Source organism: Symsagittifera roscoffensis, chromosome 5, assembly GCF_963678635.1.
Source record: "Symsagittifera roscoffensis chromosome 5, txSymRosc1.1, whole genome shotgun sequence".
NCBI lineage: Eukaryota > Metazoa > Xenacoelomorpha > Acoela > Convolutidae > Symsagittifera > Symsagittifera roscoffensis.
In genome coordinates, this window is record NC_087066.1 from 32,661,357 (window position 1) to 32,685,657 (window position 24,301).

Genomic DNA, 24,301 nt, shown 5'->3' on the forward strand with positions numbered 1-24,301 from the left:
TTTCAAGTTATCAACATAAGTTTTGAAAATTAGCCTAAAACTTTCAATTAAAACTTTCTTTGTAAAAATGACCTGACTAAGAACGGTCGCATTCAGTTTCTTCGCCACTTGTCACGACACACCAGCAACCATAAAAACAACAAAGAAGCGCGAAACTGCACTTCGTGGACATTGGGGGAAAATAGGGAATATACGACTTACTACGAATAATAATTTTTGCCTCTTTAAATATGATGCAAAACTCCATAAATAAAACATCTAGCTGTGCTACGTAACTCGTTTGAAACTAAACTAAATCGAAAAATTGATTTACATGATATTTATTGAGAAACTCAGAGATTATTAAATGACGACCAAGTACGTGTAATCATACTAAAAATTATTGATTTCAGAGGTCAGTTTTGCAGTCACTTAGCAACTAAATTCAGATAAAATTTATCTTTTATTGCACTAAAATTATCAACAATTGAAGAAGAAATAGAAAATTTTTTGGAAAGAAAGCCTTGAATAGATTGTGTTTTTACAGAGTGAGCATTAATATCGCACCTTTTTGCAATCGTATAGCCAAATAAAATATCTTAGTTTAAGATGTATTAACCATCTACAAACAGTGATTTTACTCCGCCCCTGAAACTCATTACAAAAATAGATCACAAAATTGGGCGTTTTGTGCAAAATACAGATAGATAAAGTTTGTAGCAAATTCAAGAGTCAAGTTACAGAAAAACTATCGTCATGCTGATTGTAGAATTGAAGCTAAGTCAGATCACTGTCTCCACTTTAGACCGTCTGCTTGTGGACGTTGCGGGTGACGCCAATGCATTTTTCGAAGCGATAGATAGGCGTGAAAAATCGCCCGTGGAACTCTCAGGTTCGATAATTGTTTCAAGTTTCGGTTTGCGACACAGAGCTGCTCGTCTAGCCGCCTCGCCGTGGTTGATGTAATTGCTTTTCATTCCGACAGCCGGCTGCGAACCTGACTGGGATCCTCCGGAACCAGAGCTGGCAGGATCTGTTGGACTCTTTGCCGACGGACTGATTACTGGCTCAGGAACCGCTTTGCTGAGACCTCCAGTGTGAATAAAAAGATTAGCAGATTCTCTGGGTTTTCTAGGGAGAGGGGGAGGGGCTCGTTTTTGGTATATTAACGTCGGTTCTTTCGGGGGTAATGGGGGCGGTCTACGAGGCATTGGTATTGAAGGTGTTGTAACGTACACTGGATTCGATCTTGCCAAGTAATTAGGATTATTTGGGTTCATATTTACATCATGAGTTGGGTTCATTGCCCTCATATGAGGTGATACCGGTGGGAAGGCATCCAGGTGCGGGTTGGGCCTGTACGGTTCCTGATTTGAAGTCTGGCTATCGAGAGATCCTTTCCGGCTTTGCGGTTTCCGCTCATAGTTAACAATTCTGTTCGACATCTGAGTTTGAGGATCGTATGACTGTAGATGAGTCAAGTCTACCAGACGCATGTAGTCCGACTTCTTGACTGCATCATCTTTCGATGTTTTTGGAGGACAGAAATACTGTTTCGTTCCGCTATTGGCTGACGAGGTCTGAGGTTGGTTCGCCGTTTGTCGCGTCAGTGGAGAACAGGGCGCTGGTTGTCTGCATCCCAAAGGTGAAAAGTGATGGTAGTCTGACAAGTTACCACGTGAAGGCGTCAAGTTCACCGGTTGACCTTGCTGCTGCCCCATGAACGCACCTTGAGTTGGAATAAGTGTGCCTGACTCAGTCAACGCACTTTGCTGACTTCCTAAGGAGTAATTGGAGGACTGCTGCACGTGGTGTCCCATCATCTGCTGTCCCTGCTGGAATCCGAAGAAGGCCTGCGACATTTCTCCTCCAGGTCCCGGCGACAACTGGGGGAAATTGGGCGAGTTTTGTTGCGAATACTTCATAGTGCCATCGCGCATGTTTAACGTACTACTGTTGAATGAAGAAGGCATTTCGCAATTAAACAACGGGTGGCTGAATTTTGAGTCTTTTCCATGAGAAGATGGACCATTGAGTCGAAATACTTTTGAGATTTTGTCGAAAACAGACAGGCGCCGCTGCTTCTTTTGAATCTGCTTTTCCCTCGACTCTTGTTCTTGCTTCCACGCCTGCTGTAAAATGGACATTTGCAGATACTCAGTGGCTGTTTCATGGGATGACATCGGCTGCTGATTTTGAGGTAAAACTTGAGTTCCTGATGGGTCACAAAAAGTGGAGTCCTGCATGGAATAACTGAGGTAGCTCTGGTTGAACGAGTGGCTCTGCGAAGATGGATCCTCCGATGAATGCTCTCCAAGGCTGGACGCAACTGCGTGATCAAAATTATGATAACCAATCACTGCCTTGTTTTGGTTGTGAGGGGAAAATTGCGACATTATTGACATGTTCGGCTGTTGAAATGAGGTAGAAATCTTAGCTGCTGCAGTTTCTCCTGAGGATCGTCTTTCATTTGCCTTTATACTATGTCCTATAGTATTCGTATGTTCGGCAGCACATGGTTCGTCATAGTGATTATATATTTGTTCTTCGTTATCAACAACGGCACCTTTCCTCGAATCTAGGGATCCTTGGTTATTTTCAATTCTCTTAGTTATTGCTCGCTTGTCTAGACTGGAGTTTGCCGACGATGAAGACACGCTGATGTTGGGATCCGTAGCGCTTTGATTGATTCCAAAAGCAACAACATCGTTCGTTGCTCCTCCTAAGGACTGGCAAGAAAAGTGATCTGAGGAGATGGACAAAGCTGCACTTTGACGATGTTCACTTCGCATGGTGTTCTTGTTCGACTGAAGAGAGTTTAGAAATCGGCTGTTTCTCTGTTGCGCTTCTAAAGCAACTCGACTAGGCAAAGCAGGGGCAGTAGTATCGTTAGCAGCACTGGTCGAATAATTATCCGTTCTTTTGTTGGGTGAGAAGTTCTGGTTTGCACTTTCCGGCAAACTGCCATATGCTTCTAATAACTGTACGATCTCTTTATGGCCGTTTTTGACCGCAATTCGCATTGGATTCCTTCCATGCTCGTCTTCATGCTGCGGATCAGCCTGATGATGCAACAAATACTTGACCGTATCCAAGTGACCTTCTTGCACGGCTATGACTAAGGCTGTTGCTCCTTGTTTGCACGAGTGCTCGATGTCCGCTCCGTAGGCCAGCATAAGTTCGACCACATCTTTCCTATTTTCCCAAGCAGCCATTAGCAGTCCAGTGAGACCTTCGTTGTCAGCTTGATAACAATCAGCTCCGTTTTCTAGTAAAAGTTGACACATATCTACATGCCCCACCCATGCAGCTACAATCAATGCAGACCTGCCATTATTGTCCACACTATTTACATTAGCCCCCTTGTCAATCAAGTGCTTCACCATTGTCACTTTGTTGTCCTGTGCTAGAAAGTACAAAACTGTGCGACCTTCTGGATCTCTTATTTCCAGATCACAGCCGATTGATTGAAAGTGGTCCACAATAGGAATCCTTTCTTCCAACGCCGCAAAACGGAACGCGTCCAGACCATTATGAGCTGTATGTTTGTAATCTGCGCCTTCTCTTAAGAGGTACTTGAGCGCAGATAAGCTTCCATTTTCGGCAGCGTAAATCAAAGGTGTCTTTCCATCGTTGTCTAACTCGTCCAGCCTCGCTCCGGCTTCTAGAAGCATATGACACATTTCCACAGTTCCCTCGCTCGCCGCCAGATGCAGTGGGGTACAGCCAACGTCGTCCTTGTGGTTCTCGTCCAAATTGTGTTCTATGAGGATGTTGGCCACTTCCACGTGTGCTTGGAGTGCTGCTAGTGACAGTAGAGAGCGGCCTTCACTGTCCACTACGTCCTGCTGTGCTCCCCAGTTGATCAAGGCTATCACTGTAGCTGCCTGACCACCGTGCACTGCGTGGTATAGAGCAGTTCGTCCTAGTGAGTCTGAGAATTGTGCACTCGCTTTTCCTCTGCTCAGAAGCAACTCTACAATCTAAACAAAGTACACTTTGCATTCAGTTACTGCCATTCAAATTAGTTTTCATTTTCGAGAAGACTGAGCTTCGATAAGAAACAAGTCAACATTCTCTTTTCACTTTCTTCATGCAAGTAGCGACCGCGCCCACAGATTTCCGCCCGAGAATTGCCCAAATATACATTCCCAGGTCCTCTCTTCAGACAAAGAAAATTTTTTTTGTTTAAATTCTGCGTTAGATCCCCTCAAAATTCGTTCATATTATCGGCAAAGGCTCTTTCATAACATTTTTTTAAGCGGTCGATCAAAAAAGAGTACGATAAAGTGAACCAGAAGGAAGCCTTTGGGTCAGGCAGCTACAGTGGTCAGGCAGCTACAGTAACCCTATGACATTCTCTTAAATCCTCCCTACTTTTCAATCACACTAGACACCATTTTTACGCAATGCATGAGCTTCAATGAGCTTAAACCCACATTGATCCTGTATTAAGTCAAAGCTATTAGATGATTACTGACCCTGTTGTGTCCCTGTGCGGCCGCTATGCCCAATGGAGACATGCCATCACTGTTCACATAGTCGACTGTGGCCTTCGCCTCCAGCAACACATTTACCTAAATATCACAACTTCCTCAGACAGCACGATACACCACGGATAATAGGCACAACACACAACAATGCGTTTTAAAGGATAGGGCTTACAATGGCACTGTGAAAAACATAGCCAACAGACAGTTGGAAAAGAGTCAATGAACGGAGGTAAACGGAAAAAATACACTGACTTGTTTTTCGAAACAATCTCAACCTTTAAATTTCCGAAAAAAATAGACGGTCTTAAAGCGCTTTGAATTTCTAGAACAATTTATTATTGACAATTTTTTGATAAAATTAACCCTATTTGTACACTCGAACTATAGTTAAAATGTTTGATTCGCTGGGATTCTGATAATTTTCGAAACTAGAAGTCGATCACATTTTTCGATAATGGAGTTTGCCTTCCTTTTAACGAAGGAAATGAAGTGATCTCAACGAAGAAATCATAAAACAAACCGCGAAAAATCAAAATTTGTTCTACATTTCCCGTGTTTTGTTAAGATGCAATTTTAGTAGGTTCTTGATCCAACTGACCGTGTCCGCGTGTCTCTCGTGCTGTGAGTTGAGGAATGCAAACACCAGTGCAGTGTGTCCGGCTGAGTCGGTGTGGTCTATGAGTGCACCCCTGCTCAACAGCATAGACACTATGTCCACGTGGCCAGCATACGCACACGCTATCAGAGCAGTGCGCCCCAAGTTGTCTTCACTGTTCACGTTCGCACCACCCTCCACCAACTGAAACCCAATTACATCATACATAATTTGTTGAACAACGCAAAACATTCCAAACCACATTTATCCCAACTATACCCCTCAACAACTGGCCAGATTGCCCAAGTCCCAAGTGCTCTACTGTTGCGTGCAACAACACGATAATGGCGACAAACTACCACAATTCGTTTTTTTTTTCAATGAATCGTTCAATTTGACAACCTCAGATTTCTTAAATAATGCAGGAAAGGTATGCTTTATAAAAATCAATTCAATTGAAAAACGGTATCGATGCGTTTTTTTTTGTATTTCAATGAAAAAAGTTTTTTCAATTTATTTCAAATATTTTGCAAAGTTCATAACGAGTTGTACCAATTGTGCATTCGTATTCGACAACAAAGAGAGCAAATAATAAAAAGTGAGCTAAATTAAGATGTGAGAGTTAAAACAGTCACCCAGTAAATAGTCATCAAAAGACCAATTTAAAAAGCAAAGCAAACAAAAGATTAACTCGTCAAAAATTCTCGTGTAAAAAAAACATAGCCAATCCAAGATTGGCGAAGAGTTAAGATCGCAAGTGAACATGAAAAAAAAAACACTGACTTTCTTGAAAAAATCTCAAATTTCGAATTTCAAAGAAAAAAATGGATGCCCTTTAAACTCTTTGAATTTCTAGAAAATTAACGACGGGCGCTTTTTTTGATAACATGAACCCAACTATAGAAAACTGGATCAATAGGGAAAATTTTCATTCCGCTGGAAATCTAAAAAATAAATTCCACTTTCGAAACTAGAAGTCGTTCACGTTTTTCCGCGCTATTCGTTTTTGGAGAGTGCCATTTACGCCACTTTCCGCATATGAACTTCAATTGAACTCAAAAATGCATATATACCTAAGTGCATTCATAAATGCATCAATATGTATGAATGTACATCTCTAATTATTAGAGACTTTTAAGACTTTTCCTGAAAAAAAATCAGCAAGACCTATATAAGAGTCTTCACTACGTTTATTACTCTTAATCAGAAAAAAAAACTATAAGCAAAGGCGAAAAGAACAAGGCTAGGTCGTTGCTGTGCAAGGAGCATAGAATGTTCGGACCACATACATACAAAACCATACAAAAGTTTTTAAAATTTTGTTTTTAAATTAGTGTCTTTTTAGAGCGTGGTGTAATGAAAGATTTGTACAAATGCGTAGAAAAACCAATTTTTATGAATAGAACGTAACTCGATTGCCTACTCGCTCGAAATTAGACTAAAACTCAAAAATTTTGTCAGCACAAAAGATTTCAATGCAAAACTACTGAATATAATAGTCCGAAAAACATAGCAAAAAAGTACAAAAACAACCAAAAAGTTCCAAGAATGGTCGCGAACTAGTCCAAAAAAATTGTCCCATAAATAACTGTTCCAGAAAAAGATTAGAAAATTTTTCTCAGTTTAAAAACACTTTGGTTCCAACTTATCCAGATGACAAAAGGTAGTATAGCTGAGAAATTAGAACAACCTAGATAACAGCAGCGGCCACTCATTGAAAGCAATAGTACCCGAAGTATGAAAGTTAGTGCAATTTAAAAAATGGACTCTTTAATTAATCCATGCAAAAAAATACAGGTTGTTCAACTTGTTTCATTTGCGAACACTTGGCAACACTCAATAGAAAGGAAATTCAATAACTATCGATGTAACAAAAATACTGAGTTACTGATTTTTGAAGGGTATGCTTATATTAAACACCGAACAGAGTCAAACGACTCCCTTTCTTGGCACTGCATTTAAAGTAGTTGGAATGGACGTGTGCGTACAATTGAGGACTCCGTGGAGATCGTTTAAGATCACTGCATGTTCCCCGATCCGATTGACATCGAAAAACGTAAGTTCAGAAAAATGATCGAGCAGCAGTTTCGGATGTAACATAACGGCAGAGTTTTTTTCGCAGCCTAGCGTGATGGTAACCGAGAAACAGCTGTTGATTTACCAAGTTAATTCTGCTAGTCAGCAAGCTATAAACAGAGTTCGACGCGGAAAAAGACCAAAGATGGCAGAGCCAACTTCGCTGACTCGCTTTGAATCACCACTGGCCCTACATAAAACTCACGATAGGTAGCAGCTCCTTTCGCACGATTCTGGTCCCCAAGATGAAAATCGGTTTATCACATGATTGGTTCTCGATTGGCTCCCAATGTATTCTATCAAAATTATACAATACACGCTTTAGTAGAAGTGCCTTATTCCTCTTGTTCACACTCTGCTAACCGACAAAAAAGGAAACAACTCATTCTCGCCTCATGTTGTATAAGTTGAAACCCCAAAACGCGTTACAATTGATTTTGTTCAGTCGTCAAGCAAAACACAACAATGATCCTAATTTTTGTGAGATTCTATGGATGCTTCTCGTAGCAGCCTTTCTCCACGTGGAGGACGTCCCCGCTGCTTTCGAGCTTCTTCAAGGTATTGCATCAGAAGAACATCAACCGATATTCAACTATTTTGAGGACACAGTGGTAGGCTAACTTTAAGGACGACAAAAGCCAATATTTGACATGGAGCAATGGCGTTGCCATCAAAAAGTAGAAAACGACATTTCCCGCACCAAAAACGCGGTAGAAGGTTGAAACAGCATTTCCGTAATACTAGGCGACAGTATGCATCCCTCATTTCCAAAACTCATCGAGAAGTTCAAAGACGAGCAAAAGAATGCAGATATTCATTTAGAAAAAACGCGCGCAGGAAAAGAAGTAGCGAGACCCAAAAAAGTTTAACGCTAAAAAATCGACAAAAACTTGATCACTAGGTCATATTGACCCTAGGATAATATTGATTTTTTGAAAATATTAAATTAGGAAACTAAATTATAATAAGAAGATTCTTTCATTTTCATTTTTCAAATTTATTCCACCTTTCCAAGCAATAAAAAAATTCCAACTATTTTCCTTGATATTTCAAAATTGAGCTGGAGTTGACTTGAAACCGGCAAATCAATGGATGCAAACAAGGTGTGGATTTTCTTTTCCCCTCGCCCAACTCTTTAATAATGAACCCTTTGTTGTACCCGTTATCATATTTACCCAAACTTCTACTTTTTCGGAAAATTGGAAAACCTTTTGTGCCGCCGGTAATCCAATCTTTTCATCTCAGAGTTTGAGTCTAATGCTTTAACCACTATACCATGAGGTCTTTGATTTTGATCTGACTTTTTGTTCAATCTTTGGTTCTTTGATCTTTAATTATGCTCATGTTTGATTTTTCAAATCGTAAAATTTTCGGCGCCTAAAGATCAAGGCCAAAAACTCAAATCGTTTTGGACTGTCTTGTATGATGTTTGTTTTTTAAATTTTTTTTGATGTTTCGGACTCATAGGACTGTAAGCATGCGACTGTTTTGTATATGCACTAAAATTTTCCAAATCGTTTTTTTTTTTCGATACTTAAACAATTAATTGATATATTTCTCAGTCTTTTAAAACATGGCTAAAAGGGCTTTAATATGACATATCACACGTTCCATTCCGATGATTATTTAAAGTAGTTGATTTTAGGTTTAAAAAAGAAACAAAACAAACTCATTCTCAAGGTCGGAGCAAACACAAAACTAACCGATTGCCGTACAAGAAGCAGCAAAATGCTCAAATCACAACCACCTTTGCGAAAAGGTTTTTTATTAAAGCAATACTAGCCGTACTAGATTTTTTCACCCGAAAACAACTTTTGCTGGTCCGTGCCTATAATATATTCGACTCCAATCACAGTTTCTGCACATTTAGCCGAGAGGCGACGGTCAAGTTTGAGGCGACAAATGTGGTGGGTTCAAAATTCTAGCCGAGAGCCGGATTTTGAAAGCGGAGAATTTTCCACTATTTTAAGCAACTTTACCCAAATAAAAACCTATTTTTAATTTATGTAACTAGAGGGCAGCCAGTTAAAGCTGGAAACACCTGTTTGATAATTTTTGATTTTTTTGTACTGATGCGGAAGGACAAGGGTAATTTGATTTTTTCGAGGGTCATAACTTCTTGTGAAAAAAAGCGTAACCGCTTAAGCAGCGGAGCTTCCCACAACCCGTTCTACTCATTGGAACCAAAACCTCAGATTTGGGAGGGTACTTTTCAAGAAATTTTGACTTTTCCGAGGGTTACAACTTTGTGTAAAATGATTTGGGCGTGATTGCTTCTGCAGGGGAGCTTCCCACAATACGTCCTTTCAATTGAAACTAAAATCTCAGATTTGAGATGGTAGTTTTCGAGAAAATTATCAAAAAATGGTCAAAAATCAAAAATTAGGCGTGACCATTTATGCAGCGGAGCTTCCCACAACCCGCTCATCTGATTGAAACCAAAACTGCAGGTTGGGAGGGTAGTTTTCGAGAAAAGTCTCAAAAAAACGGTCAAAAAAATTATAAATTGGGCTTTTCTGAGGGTCATAACTTTTTGTGTGAAAAAGTTTGGGTGCTCCCCACAATCTGTCCTTTATTTTGAAATTATAATCTCAGATTTGGGAGAATAGTTTTCGACTAAAAACAAAAGTTTCAAAAAAATGGTTGAAAAAATTGACTTTTTTAAGGACCATAACTTTTAGTGTAAAAAATTGGGCAAAGCCGCTAATGCAAAGAAGTTTCAAACAACCTGTTCTATCCACCGAAACCAAAATCTCAGATTTGGGAGGGTAGTTTTCGAGAAAATGTGAAACTCCAAAAATATGGGTCAAAAAACCCCACCATACACTTTTTCGAAAGCTGTAGAAAGTGGGGTAAGGTAGAAAGAGATTAGTGGAGTATGCAGACATACAGCGGAAATGGCGGATTTCCCATTGGTACTACTTTTTTGAAAATTGGTTAGTTTTTGAGAAAAACTAAATTTTTAAAATTGAAAAATTTTTCCAAAGGGTCTTAAAAATAATAAAAAAACCTGATCCCATACATTTTCATAATACCTGTTTCAAACAGGAATTCGGGAAGAGGTGCGTAAAAGCTTTTTAAAAGAATTATTTTTATCTCGAATCTTTTTTTTTGATGACCATTTCCTTCGACTCAATTTTGGATGATGTTCTCAGGGCCTCTCAATAATTGATTGCACAATGAAAAGTCAATTGTTTAAGCAAAAATCAATTAACTGCAATGAAAGAATGTTGAAAATCAGAACACTGAGAAGAATTTCAATTGAGCAATGCTTCATATTCCTGCGTTTATCGCTCCGGAAACGCTCTATACTGCCCAGAAGGACTCGTTCAGTTTCAAAAACAGCTGCATCTCAAATTTTGCGGCACGAGACTAAAAATTCTGCATCTGAGTTCAGCCTTGTTCACCTCAACATTATCTGCAAGACATGAAACTACGTTGCTGATTTTTTTTTGTCGTAAATGGACAAAACTCAGACGAGGATAATATTGATTTTTTGAAAATATTGAATTAGGAAACTAAATTATAATAAGAAGATTCTTTCATTTTCATTTTTCAAATTTATTCCACCTTTCCAAGCAAAAAAAAAATTCCAACTATTTTCCTTGATATTTCAAAATTGAGCTAGAGTTGACTTGAAACCGGCAAATCAATGGATGCAAACAAGGTGTGGATTTTCTTTTCCCCTCGCCCAACTCTTTAATAATGAACCCTTTGTTGTACCCGTTATCATATTTACCCAAACTTCTACTTTTTCGGAAAATTGGAAAACCTTTTGTGCCAGCGGTAATCCAATCTTTTCATCTCAGAGTTTGAGTCTAATGCTTTAACCACTATACCATGAGGTCTTTGATTTTGATCTGACTTTTTGTTCAATCTTTGGTTCTTTGATCTTTAATTATGCTCATGTTTGATTTTTCAAATCGTAAATTTTCGGCGCCTAAAGATCAAGGCCAAAAACTCAAATCGTTTTGGACTGTCTTGTATGATGTTTGTTTTTTAAAATTTTTTTGATGTTTCGGACTCATAGGACTGTAAGCATGCGACTGTTTTGTATATGCACTAAAATTTTCCAAATCGTTTTTTTTTTTCGATACTTAAACAATTAATTGATATATTTCTCAGTCTTTTAAAACATGACTAAAAGGGCTTTAATATGACATATCACACGTTCCATTCCGATGATTATTCAAAGTAGTTGATTTTAGGTTTAATAAAGAAACAAAACAAACTCATTCTCAAGGTCGGAGCAAAAACAAAATTAACCGATTGCCGTACAAGAAGCAGCAAAATGCTCAAATCACAACCACCTTTGCGAAAAGGTTTTTTATTAAAGCAATACTAGCCGTACTAGATTTTTTCACCCGAAAACAACTTTTGCTGGTCCGTGCCTATAATATATTCGACTCCAATCACAGTTTCTGCACATTTAGCCGAGAGGCGACGGTCAAGTTTGATGCGACAAATGTGGTGGGTTCAAAATTCTAGCCGAGAGCCGGATTTTGAAAGCGGAGAATTTTCCACTATTTTAAGCAACTTTACCCAAATGAAAACCTATTTTTAATTTATGTAACTAGAGGGCAGCCAGTTAAAGCTGGAAACACCTGTTTGATAATTTTTGATTTTTTTGTACTGATGCGGAAGGACAAGGGTAATTTGATTTTTTCGAGGGTCATAACTTCTTGTGAAAAAAAGCCTAACCGCTTAAGCAGCGGAGCTTCCCACAACCCGTTCTACTCATTGGAACCAAAACCTCAGATTTGGGAGGGTACTTTTCAAGAAATTTTGACTTTTCCGAGGGTTACAACTTTGTGTAAAATGATTTGGGCGTGATTGCTTCTGCAGGGGAGCTTCCCACAATACGTCCTTTCAATTGAAACTAAAATCTCAGATTTGAGATGGTAGCTTTCGAGAAAATTATCAAAAAATGGTCAAAAATCAAAAATTAGGCGTGACCATTTATGCAGCGGAGCTTCCCACAACCCGCTCATCTGATTGAAACCAAAACTGCAGGTTGGGAGGGTAGTTTTCGAGAAAAGTCTCAAAAAAACGGTCAAAAAAATTATAAATTGGGCTTTTCTGAGGGTCATAACTTTTTGTGTGAAAAAGTTTGGGTGCTCCCCACAATCTGTCCTTTATTTTGAAATTATAATCTCAGATTTGGGAGAATAGTTTTCGACTAAAAACAAAAGTTTCAAAAAAATGGTTGAAAAAATTGACTTTTTTAAGGACCATAACTTTTAGTGTAAAAAATTGGGCAAAGCCGCTAATGCAAAGAAGTTTCAAACAACCTGTTCTATCCACCGAAACCAAAATCTCAGATTTGGGAGGGTAGTTTTCGAGAAAATGTGAAACTCCAAAAATATGGGTCAAAAAACCCCACCATACACTTTTTCGAAAGCTGTAGAAAGTGGGGTAAGGTAGAAAGAGATTAGTGGAGTATGCAGACATACAGCGGAAATGGCGGATTTCCCATTGGTACTACTTTTTTGAAAATTGGTTAGTTTTTGAGAAAAACTAAATTTTTAAAATTGAAAAATTTTTCCAAAGGGTCTTAAAAATAATAAAAAAACCTGATCCCATACATTTTCATAATACCTGTTTCAAACAGGAATTCGGGAAGAGGTGCGTAAAAGCTTTTTAAAAGAATTATTTTTATCTCGAATCTTTTTTTTTGATGACCATTTCCTTCGACTCAATTTTGGATGATGTTCTCAGGGCCTCTCAATAATTGATTGCACAATGAAAAGTCAATTGTTTAAGCAAAAATCAATTAACTGCAATGAAAGAATGTTGAAAATCAGAACACTGAGAAGAATTTCAATTGAGCAATGCTTCATATTCCTGCGTTTATCGCTCCGGAAACGCTCTATACTGCCCAGAAGGACTCGTTCAGTTTCAAAAACAGCTGCATCTCAAATTTTGCGGCACGAGACTAAAAATTCTGCATCTGAGTTCAGCCTTGTTCACCTCAACATTATCTGCAAGACATGAAACTACGTTGCTGATTTTTTTTTGTCGTAAATGGACAAAACCCAGACGAGGTTTCTTGCAGTAAAACTGATCTCACAACTTGAAGGCGAAAATGCCAACATGACAGTTTCATAACCTTTCGTGTTTTGAGACGCGACAGATGCAAAAACTCCAAAAAAAACTCTAAGCTTTTTGTCCAGCCATCAAAAATAATGCAGAATTTTTCGGGCAACTTTTCCGATATTTTCTTCTGGCCATCTTTTGTAATAATTTCAATATACTTTTTCAAAGTATTGACACAAATAGGGTCAAAAGCTTTGAAAATTTTCTGGTAATTTTTTCCTTCACAAATGAGAACGGTTTGAGACCAAGACATTCTCATTTCAACCAACCATCAATATTCTCCTTTTTTTTAGTGGAAATAAGCGAATTAGTAGCCAAAAAAAATATTGGTTAAAACAATCTAGTTTTTCTTGGAGAGGTTCTTGATGCTTCGACTTGATGTGGCCGAAGAGTTTCATTCAAATACGTTCATTCAAATGGGTGCCGGACATCAAGCCGACGGGACTTGAAGCCAAATCGAAAAATTAAGGACTTCAACCAGAATATTTTCTTTTAAAGTTGTGAAATATGATTAGTTTGAAAATTCGATTGAAGAATTTCTGAACTTTATTATCTTTCTTTACTAGTTATTGGCGTTTTCATAAAATTTAAGCCTCCAACAGATGTTTAGGAAAGTTGAAAAATGAAACACCGTTGAAGGCGTTTTTCATGTTTATAATGTATGCATTTCAAAAACCGGCTGATGTTATTAACGGATGCCAATCCCAAGTGGTGCATTGTCATGGATAACGCTTTTTATGGACTAAACTTGCCTAAATTTTTGAACAGCAACGTTTTACTGATGAAAAAAATGGTTTTTTTGAGATGCTTGTAAAGTTCCAAATTTCGGCCTGAAGTCCCTTCGGCATGCAGTCCCGTCGGCCTGTTGTCCTAGACCCCATTCTAGCTCCATTTCGCTTAGAATGAAGAAAAGCAAACAAAATGAAGCAAACACGCAGCAGCAGGGGTGCGAAGGTGACGTCACATTTAAACCAACGGTCATTTGTACCAAAAAGAAAAATCGGTCCCATTTGTACCAAAAATATTCAACTCGATTTCTGATTGGTCGAATTGTGAGCCAACGAATTATTAGATTAATTTCCTACTGTTTAAACAGAAAACTAAACAGCAGAATAGTGACCGCCGCAGTCGCGCCAACGTGTTGCGAGCTTGCCAACAGAGGGTAGGATTCTATACGAAAATTAGAGCCGGTTATCGGCGACGAGCGTATAGCGCGGCCACCGGCGACCTTAAAGTAGTCGGCTTAATAGTCTTACGCCAATTGAATATTTTTGGTACTAAAGCGATTGATTTTTTATTTTGGTACAAATGTGACTGATTTATCATTTGGTACTCGTGAATACCCACCGGGCGCGAAGTATCGTGATGTAAAATATAACAAGTATGAAACAATGTAAACAGTGGCCAGTCAATAAGCAGAATGTTCGAAGAGCAGAATGAGTCTAAGAGCAGAAAAACATAAAAATATCAGCTTTTATCAGCTAATCTGTAAATAAATTATCAGAAATGTCAATAATACCAAAGCAATGAGCAATTTTATGCATAATTTGAGTAATCTAATCAAGATTTTTTTTAAAAATATATAATAAAAAAAACTTTAAGAAATTAGTCAATTCATGCATACTTCATTCGTTTTTTTGGTAGTTTTTGACAATTCTAATAATTGTTTTTATCAATTAGCCCGTATAAACCAATATAAGTCAATATTTTTTCTGTTTTTCTGCTCTTGGACCCATTCTGCACTTGGACCATTCTGCTTATTGCTCCGCCTCCAATGTAAAGTATCCCCCAAATATGAAATTTATCATTATCAACTGAATTACAGGTCGTCCATCCAAGAAACCACGCATAGCAGTAATATTTAACACGATATGAAATATATAAAACTTTATGGTACCCCAATGCAAATTAGAGATCGTAGCATAGTCCAATATCGCGGATGGTTACGTAGCAGTATTTAGACAACCGCGTATTCAGACACGTCAGTATTTAGACAAATACTGTTTTAACCAATCAGAATCGAGACAAGGAAGAAATTAATTAATAATTATTATTTATTTTGGAATATTTATGTCTCATCTCGATTCTGATTGGTTCATACATAATTTGTCTAAATACTGACGAGTATGAATACGCGGTTGTCTAAATACAGACCGCACTCCATCGTGGATCTGATTCGAAGTTGGGAAAATGAGCACCCCTATATCAAAAATAGAGATAAGGAAAGTATCTAAAAATTATCGTAAAATATCGAGTTTCCAGTCGATAGATTATCGCGATACTTGAAAGCTTGTAGATATATATATTTGTATCGTGCATATTTGAGTTACGTGAGGATGCGGAAAAAAATTCAAAATTACTGATGAAATACCCAACAGACATTTGGAAACGTAAATGAACTCTAGAGTAAGCAAATTTCTCAGTTTGATAGAGCAAATTTCAAAACTTGGCTTTTTTGAATCTCAATTATCTTTATCATGGACACTTTCATCAAAATATGGCCCAATTTGGGAAGCTTGATCAATGGGTAATTTCTTATTACCCTTGAAAAATTAACAATTGAATTCCATTTTGCTGATGAAGAGCGTTGGTTAAAAAGAACGTCTAAAATCAAAAAGTCAAAAAAATCATGAGAAAAACACAACTTGACAAAAAAGTTTTTGTTTTTCGTCGGAGCAAATGAACTGGTGAAAACTACATAATCTGATTGTGGAAAAGCTATTTGGTTCATCAATGCTTGATAATTGATAAACACTGATACCTTAACTGCTTTCCTTGAAGAAGAGAAACCAAATTACAAACACTCTTTGTTCCTAGTTCAAAGCCCAAAAGTGAAAACATTACTCAATTAAATTTAAATTTTGAGAACAATCAATAAAATAAAAGATTGATGAATCAATATAACACAATCAAAGACGTTTTTTAACAACAAAATACTACACAGATTACGATACAATACAAAAATTAAAAAAGTTGTCGAAAAAAATTTTAGATGGTGAATTAGGTGAACCAAAAACTTGACTTTTCAGAGGGCGATAACTTCTAGTTTAACTTTTTTTTGTTCGTGACCGATAATGCAGAGGAGCTTTCCACTATCCCTTATCCACATTGAACCGACAAAATCAGAGTTGAGAGGTCAGTTTTCGAGAAAGGTCAAAAAGATCCACAAAACAGTCAAAAATCAAAAATTTGACTACTCCGAGGGCCATAACTTTACGTGCAAAAAAAATTGGTCGAAGCCATTTATGCTCGGGAGCTTTTTAAAACAGTTCTTTCCATTGAAACAAAAAACTCATATTTGAGAGAGGTAGTTTTCGAGAAAAGAAGGTTGTAGACAGAAGGATCAAGAACTCTAGGGAGAGAGGCTCTAAGGAAAAAAGCTGGCACACAGAGGAATACGCAGTCTTTCAATTGATACTCCTTCTTTGTTGAAAATCGCGATAAGTTTCTGGAGAAAAACTGAAATTTTTGCAAAAAGTGTAAAAATTTTCCAAACGAAAATGAAATTGCAAGAACCAACTCTAAAAATGCTGAGGGAAGTGCTGAAATTGTGTTGATCTTGAAACTTCCCAAAAAGAGGTCATTAAGCCGATTAAAAAATTGGCCGAAAATTTTTTGTCTCAGGATATTTTTTCCAAAGTAAGTAAAATTACTAAATGTAGGCAGGCGTAAATCAAAAATTTTTTAAAATGCGCGTAAAAAACATTTCCAGGATGTGGCAACTAAGCCGACAACAGATAAGCCGACAAATAATTGGCCGACTATTTTTTTGTAACATAATCTTTGTCGTTTGAAAAAAAAAACAGGTCTTGGTCAGACTCGAACCCGGGACCTTTGCCGACCCATGCATATTCGTTACCTCCATGCCAAGTGGCCAGGAACGCTAAACATTTTGACTAAATTATGAAACAATGTAGAGATGAGTCCAGATGAGTCCTGTGGACAAAGTTGTTTAGGGGAAAAAGTCTAGTACCCGGTTGCAACACCCTTACTTATCGCAAGGGTAAAAATCTGAATCAGTAGATAGCTTCTACATTTGTTGGTGCGTTTACTCATCTAATTGAAAAGCGTGATTTGAGGGGGCAGTAAAACAGTGCCGAAGTACAACAGTGCCGTAAACTGAAAGGTTGTTCAACAACAGTGACGAAAACTATTTTGAATTCTGGTTTTACTCATCCACAAAACACACTGACAAGAAACTACACACAAATTGAGTGAAGTTGATATGACGTGCTTTTTAATTGATGCCGCTTGATAAACAAACAGAAACGTCCCAAGCGCTGCGTCCTGAATTTTTAGAATAAACAATGATCTCCTCAGCAATTTCACACAAAAAAGCTAACAAATTACAAACAAGGTTAGAAAGTTTTAACTATCAACAATTTTCGGCACTATTGAACACATTTTTAGTTCCGAAACTTGTACTTCGGCACAGTTGAACGCCCTCAATTTGAGTTTTGCTGGGACAATTTAATTAGAAAAATGGGCTTTCAAAACCAAACCCCTACAAGTAAAAACGGATTTGAAGAAACATCAATGTGTTCGACTACAACCTTAAGTGAATTAAATTCAACTACTTTTTATTATTATCTTATTTTATTTTTAGTGGCCAATTATCTAAAAATTTCCGTTTTTAAAAATGTTTTTATCAAAGAAGAAGTTGATAGTTTTCAAATTGGATATTAATAGTGGAAAATAAATGAAATTTGTGCGGAGATCTTTCCTAATTATAATTCCAAAACTGAAATGAACAAGCTGTGCATAATGCTTGTATAATTGATCCAGCTCTAACTTAACAATTTTTAGACGGCAAAAATATTAGCTTCGTTGAAACTGATAAACTAATAGCTAGAATTTTTAAACACAGAGGCGAAGCAGAACTTTGCATCACTTGCGATACAACACAAACTAAAACAACAAACGAAAAAAAAAGAAAAATGTTGACAAGAAAATAGTTCCACAGCAGTGGTATAAAACAAGCAGTCGCTTTCGGTATAACAAGATTTGCTATCAAAAGCTCAAAACCTGCGTTATTCTGCAGAATATGGAGAAATGTACATAAAACCTGAGCTCACATCAACCGAACAAGCCGATCAATTTTCTAATACGAACTCAAAGCGAAAAAAGGAAAACTGAAGACCCAGGAAAGAATTACTTAATCAAGAGAGACAAAGTTATTGAGATGACTTCTTGACATAAAAGAGAAATATTTGAATCATATTTTCATCTAACCAACCCAGTAATTTCTTTCTATCTGTTAAAAATGCGAAACTTTGTTTCAATTGAAAAAAGATTGAAGATTCTAGATGCTTTTGGCCTACAAAAATGTACAATTATTTGTTTAACTGAAACATGGCTTGAATCCTCATTAGTACCTCATCCTTTTTTCTGAGCCATTCTTACACTTATGTTTGCTCCATCGCTCGTGCTTCTGGTGATCACGGAGGCATTTTAATTGCCTTTCAGTATTAATCTTCAATCAACTGCGAAATAGTTGAAGTTTTTCCTATAAATCATTTATAAGTGTTCTGTTGAATTTCAAACCGAAAGTCTACTGTACAGCTATTTTTATTTTGTTCCCCATGGCTCATCAATTTACACGCACTTCTCCCAATTTGAGATTTCGGTTCGTAATTTTCTAACTCAGAAAAGTACATCATATTCTGATTTACTTTTCAACATGCCGTCAATTTGCTGGGATACTGCTATCAGTCGTCACTCTGACAAGAAACAATTTTAGACAGAAGCTCGACTGTGAGAATCTCATTACACTCAAATCATTCGAAAGGCGACTCATAAACAAGGAAACATTTTAGATCTATCCTTTGGTACCAATGCGGATAACTGGGATTATAATGTTTTGAATGAAGAAATTCCAGACCATTATATTGTGCTTCTTTATTGAAACCTCCGCTCTACAACACAGAACGCAGAGAAAACTTACTTTAGCAGCAATTCATGCAATAGGCAGATGTTTGCTCAGTCGCTACAAATTAACCGAAGTTTTTTCGCTACTTAGTTATGACAACAATTTTGATTTATCCTATTTATCTTACTTATGGTATTAACGCTCCTTGACTGCACTCAGTTTCTAAATCAGCAGAAAACGAAGGAAAAGATTCACTTATCCGTTATACTATGCCTCGTTAACTGTTTATCATTGAAGCGTGTAACGCACCTCCGGTGCATCGAATTTTGAACAACTATAAAAAACCGTATGTATTGGAAATAAGATCTGCATCCTTTGAGTGTACTCTGACAGCACCCATTTACAGGGTTGGTAATTTCAAAATTTGCAAAAACTTCATATTGAAGTTTTTTTGTTTTTTTTTGTATTCAAACTTTGAAAAACCACAAAATTTTGAGAAGTTATATATATATATATATGTTCTTTGAAAACATTCAAAACGACATAAGAAACGACTAATCTACAAAACTGAAAGTAATTGAGTACTCTTACAGAATCCAACTACAGCGTTGGGAATTTCAAACTTTGAGAAAGAGTTGTAATTTAAACTTTCTAAAAAAACTTTTGAAAAGATCACAAAAAACGTCAAATCAGGAAAACTAACAAGACATTCGCTACCCCTGAGAACCTGAGAACACTCTAACTTCTCCCACTACAGAGTTAGGAAATTCAAATTTTGAAAGAAAAAAAACTAAGTTTTCTAAAAATATTTTTGAAAAATTCACAAAAAACGTCATACCTAGAAAACTACAAGGATTTGAGCAGTCATATTTGGAGGCAAAAACTGCAACTCCTGGGAGTACCCTGACAGAGCCTCACTATAAAGATTGGAACTTCAATTTTGTTGAAAATTTTTATATCTAAGTTCTTCGAAAAATTTTTAAAAACCTTAAAAAACATCAAATCTCGAAAATTACGAGGATTTGAGCAGTCATACTCAGAGGCATGATTCGCAACCCCTGAGATTACCCCACAGGTTCCAACTACAGGATTGAGATCTTCTAAGTTTTTGAACTTTTGGAAATCTAAACTAGGTTTTTTGAAAATTTTTGAAAAAATCATAAAAAAAACCATCATATCTCGATAACTACATAGATATGAGAAGTGAGCTTTGCAGGCAAGATTTGCAACCCCTGCGAGTACCCTGACAGCATCCCACTAATGGGTTGCTAAATTCTAGCTTGGTAAGATAAACACTGAACTCAAACGAGAAAAACGAAAAAAAGCTTAACCATTGCAACATACGATATGGCTTAAACATGCAAAAATTCTTTCGTTTAACATGCAAAAATAATACGTTGAAAAAGCTTAAGCATGGCGAGCTAGTGAAGCCCCCATTTAAATATTTAATAGATATGCTTTATAGTGCTAGACGTCGCGCCACAAACTTAAATCCCATCGATAGACTAGAAGTTGAAATGACGCGTCTTGTTGACCTTGATACGACAGTTTTTTTCCCGTTCCCGCAATTTCATAGCTAATCATCTTAGTCCCTATTCAAGTCTTTCAAAGCTAACAAGTCTCTTCTTTCAGTGATGTTTTTAAAATGAATCAAAACTGTAACAGGCGAGAAAACCCAGCTATTCAATAAAGTTTTAGTTCGGTCTTCATCAAAAGTACCTGCAGTCGCTCTCCTAATTTGACACAATATCACTGACATATTAAATGATGTGTTTTACTTTCGCTGACAACAACGAACTTTTATACAGGTTACCACTGAGTTCCACAGTGATTCATTCTCCAATTGGTCTTCGAGGTGTCCGACATGAAATTTCGGTTTTTGTGTGCTCTGTAATTAATATATTATCACGAAAAATTGGCAAACTTTTAGAAAAGCGCATACGTAACTCTCACTCTCAATGAATCAGGAGCGTTAATTTAAAACTATCGTCCCAATTTCTTGATGCTAAGATAATTTCTCGTTCTTGAAAACATTTGTTTAACTTTACTCATTCGACGATCAAGCACAGAAACAACGCGTCAGCATGGCTTGCAGAAGGCTCTCGACCGTCACGCAGCTATTAGTTTTTCTTGACGAAATAAAACACACTCGGTATACGATTCTATTTTTGGGAAATTCGTAAGTTTTGGATTTGACAATGATTTAATTGACTAATTATCATCTTTTTTAGTTAATCGCTATCAGTTTTTTGCCAGTAACTAGTAGTGTAACCCAAGAAAGCGTTTTGGGGCCGTTTTTATTCTTAAATTTTATCGATGGTATGCTTGACCTAATCTCCTTGTCGAGTTGTTACTGTTATGATGATGATACAAAACTAAGCAAAATCCGTGATAAGGAAACTAAGCCAATTAAACCATAGCATAACGTCCGACATACAGAAAAAAAAAGATCCGGCCGGAACTGGAACCCCAGACCCTATGGTGCAAAGGCGACGGCGTTACCTTTAGGATGACTGGAAACGAAACTGGACGTTCTTAAAACTCAACACAGTAAAGAAGCGGAGCTTAGCAACACTTGCGATGCAAATCACACATTACGGTACGAAAAAGTGAATGAAAACTTGTTACAAAAAATTACTCGAAAAACTAACAAGACAAAAGTTGAAAAAATACCGCGACAAAAAATTCAGATTTGTATCAGATGAAGCTCATTAACAGTCCTTAAAAAAGCAGAAAGCATTTACCGGACGGCAACAAAGGGGAGCAACTTTGGGTCGAAACCTGTTGAGCCTAAGACAAAACTGTTATCATAAAAAATTTCTTTAAGTGTTTACGACCCATACAATTGAAACACATAATCCCAAACGGATATATTTTGCCATCGAAATAACGAAAAATAAACTGACTAATTCGATATAACACAAACTGAAGCTGTTTGAGTATTTAACAAAACGAAAAAAAAACTCAAAACCAGACATGGTAAATTTAAAAACTTGTGAAACTCAATTAGTAAAAACTGTTTACATTGGAACAAAAGCCATGCTTTAAAAAGTAAACCAATAAAAACCCTATCAGGTAAAAAAAATGACGTTTAAAAAACGGAAAATGAACCGAAAGAAACTAGGACAAAAACCACGAACCCTATAAAACATTAAGAAGACTTTTTGCAAAGATAATTAGAACTTAAACGGACTTGAGCTAATTTCTATTTAAGTGATAGTAGTTTTATTTAATTTTGAAAGATCATGTAGAAGTGAGAATCCGCTAGAAGAAGTGAAAATTTCGTGGACAAAGTTGTTTACGGAAAAAAATTCTAGTACCCGATTGTAATATCCTTGCTTATCACAAGGGTGCCACAGATTTTGCAACTGTTTGGATAAAAGATTTGTAAGAAAAGTTGGTTACAGGAAAAAGTCTAGTTACCGATTACAAGAACCTTGCTTTCGCAAGTGTATAAATAAGCATGACAACGGTACTGAAGTCTACTATGACGCCCAATAGAAATTATGATGCCAAAAATTGAAAATTATCAAAATTTTTGCAACCCTAGCAAAAGGCATGTGCTGACGAACTTTCCTAGTATGAATGCTCCTCCATATGTGCCAAATGATTTAATTCCACATGAATACGCTACAGATTTTGCAACTGTTCGACATGAAAAACTGTTTGATCAATAAGATGAAAAAGTTAAGCAAAATAGGACCATGTAGCGGTTTAATGAAATCCACATCCACATAAATCAATTTGAAAAAAGCAAGAAAGATTTGTAAGAAAAGTTGGTTACAGGAAAAAGTCTAGTTACCGATTACAAGACCCTTGCTTTCGCAAGTGTATAAATAAGCATGACAACGGTACTGAAGTCTACTATGACGCCCAATAGCAATTATGATGCCAAAAATTGAAAATTATCTCAATTTTTGCAACCCTTAGCAAAAGGCATGTGCTGACGACCTTTCCTAGTATGAATGCCCGTCTATATGCGCCAAATGATTTAATTGCACATGAATGTGCCACATATTTTGAAACTGTTCGGCATGAAAAACTGTTTGATCAATAAGATGAAAGTGTCAAGCAAAAAGGACCATGTAGTGGTTTAATGAAATCCACATTCCTTCAATTGTTTTCTCACGACGACGTTCAAAAACATACAAATCGGCAATATCTACAGTGGCGAAATTCACAATTTACATTTCTATTCTGGAGCCAGCAGACTAATTTTGGAGTCAAAAAGCAGCCAAACCGCAATAAAGGCCACACCAAATAAATGACACGCTTAGAAGCAGACGGTTTGTTTGTATATTTAGAACATTCACCAACAGTAGCAAACAAGGACACGGCTCAAAGCAGCATAGAAAAATAGAAAAGAGGAAATTAGTTTCGGTTTAATGTCAACCTGTTTAAAAAGTGCTGTGAAAATGCATAGTTAATACTACGGAAAGCAGAAATAGCAATGGAAACACGTCATATTAGTGGCCTAGATACTTTATCGCGTACTTTACATGTAATTATTTTTCCCAATTTATGGAGTTTCACGGATCAATTATGCTGTAATGGTTGAATTGGTTTAAAACGCTAGCTGAAACAGTGGAATAATATTTTGGGAAGTGGTCTACCAGCATTCAAAGAGTAGAACACCTTTTGCGAGTAAACCGCTTTTATATGACACGTCTGGTATTCCTGGAGACAGATTTAACACAGACTCCGGGTACAAAATCAGGCTTTTAACTGCAGCTAGGTCCTGCCAAGCAAGCTAATCCCGCAAACCGCAACAATATCAAGTTCATAAATCAAAACTAAACGCTACCCTAAGCCTGTGTGAGGCCTGTTAAACTTGACTAGCTGCACCATTTAACGCTAAACTGGGCATACAACCTGGAGGTACATCTCAAACCTATAAAATACTTCAAGATTGGTCGAATCACCGATCTACGAATCTAAATATATTGACGGTTTTACTGTTCAAGCTTCAGTGCTCTGCACACTTTAATTGCTCCGACTTTTGAAGACAGTGACGAAATATTTGGGCTCGCGTTTTTTCTTCAGACAAACTGCGACTTTTTAACTAGCCATTTTTGACAGAAATTTCTATATCATTCGAAAGGTATTGTTGTCATGAGCTCAAATTTGAAAAGATATTTCACCTGTAATTATTTTTCGTAAAGTTGTGGGGGGTTAAAGATTGTCAATTTGGGA

At 37.0% G+C, this 24,301-nt stretch overlaps 1 protein-coding gene across 1 annotated transcript in view; it reads right to left on the reverse strand.

The window, feature by feature from the left end:
• Window positions 1-337: 337 nt before the first annotated feature.
• LOC134845518 (ankyrin repeat domain-containing protein 50-like) overlaps window positions 338-24,301 on the reverse strand; it is a 36,315-nt gene continuing 12,351 nt past the window's right edge. The window contains exons 4-6 of the mRNA XM_063862441.1: window positions 5,071-5,271; window positions 4,461-4,556; window positions 338-3,962 (exon numbers count right to left, since the gene is read on the reverse strand). Of these exons, the coding sequence (XP_063718511.1) occupies window positions 762-3,962; window positions 4,461-4,556; window positions 5,071-5,271 (3,498 nt within the window). The 3' untranslated portion in view covers window positions 338-761. The remainder of the gene's footprint in view (window positions 3,963-4,460; window positions 4,557-5,070; window positions 5,272-24,301) is intronic.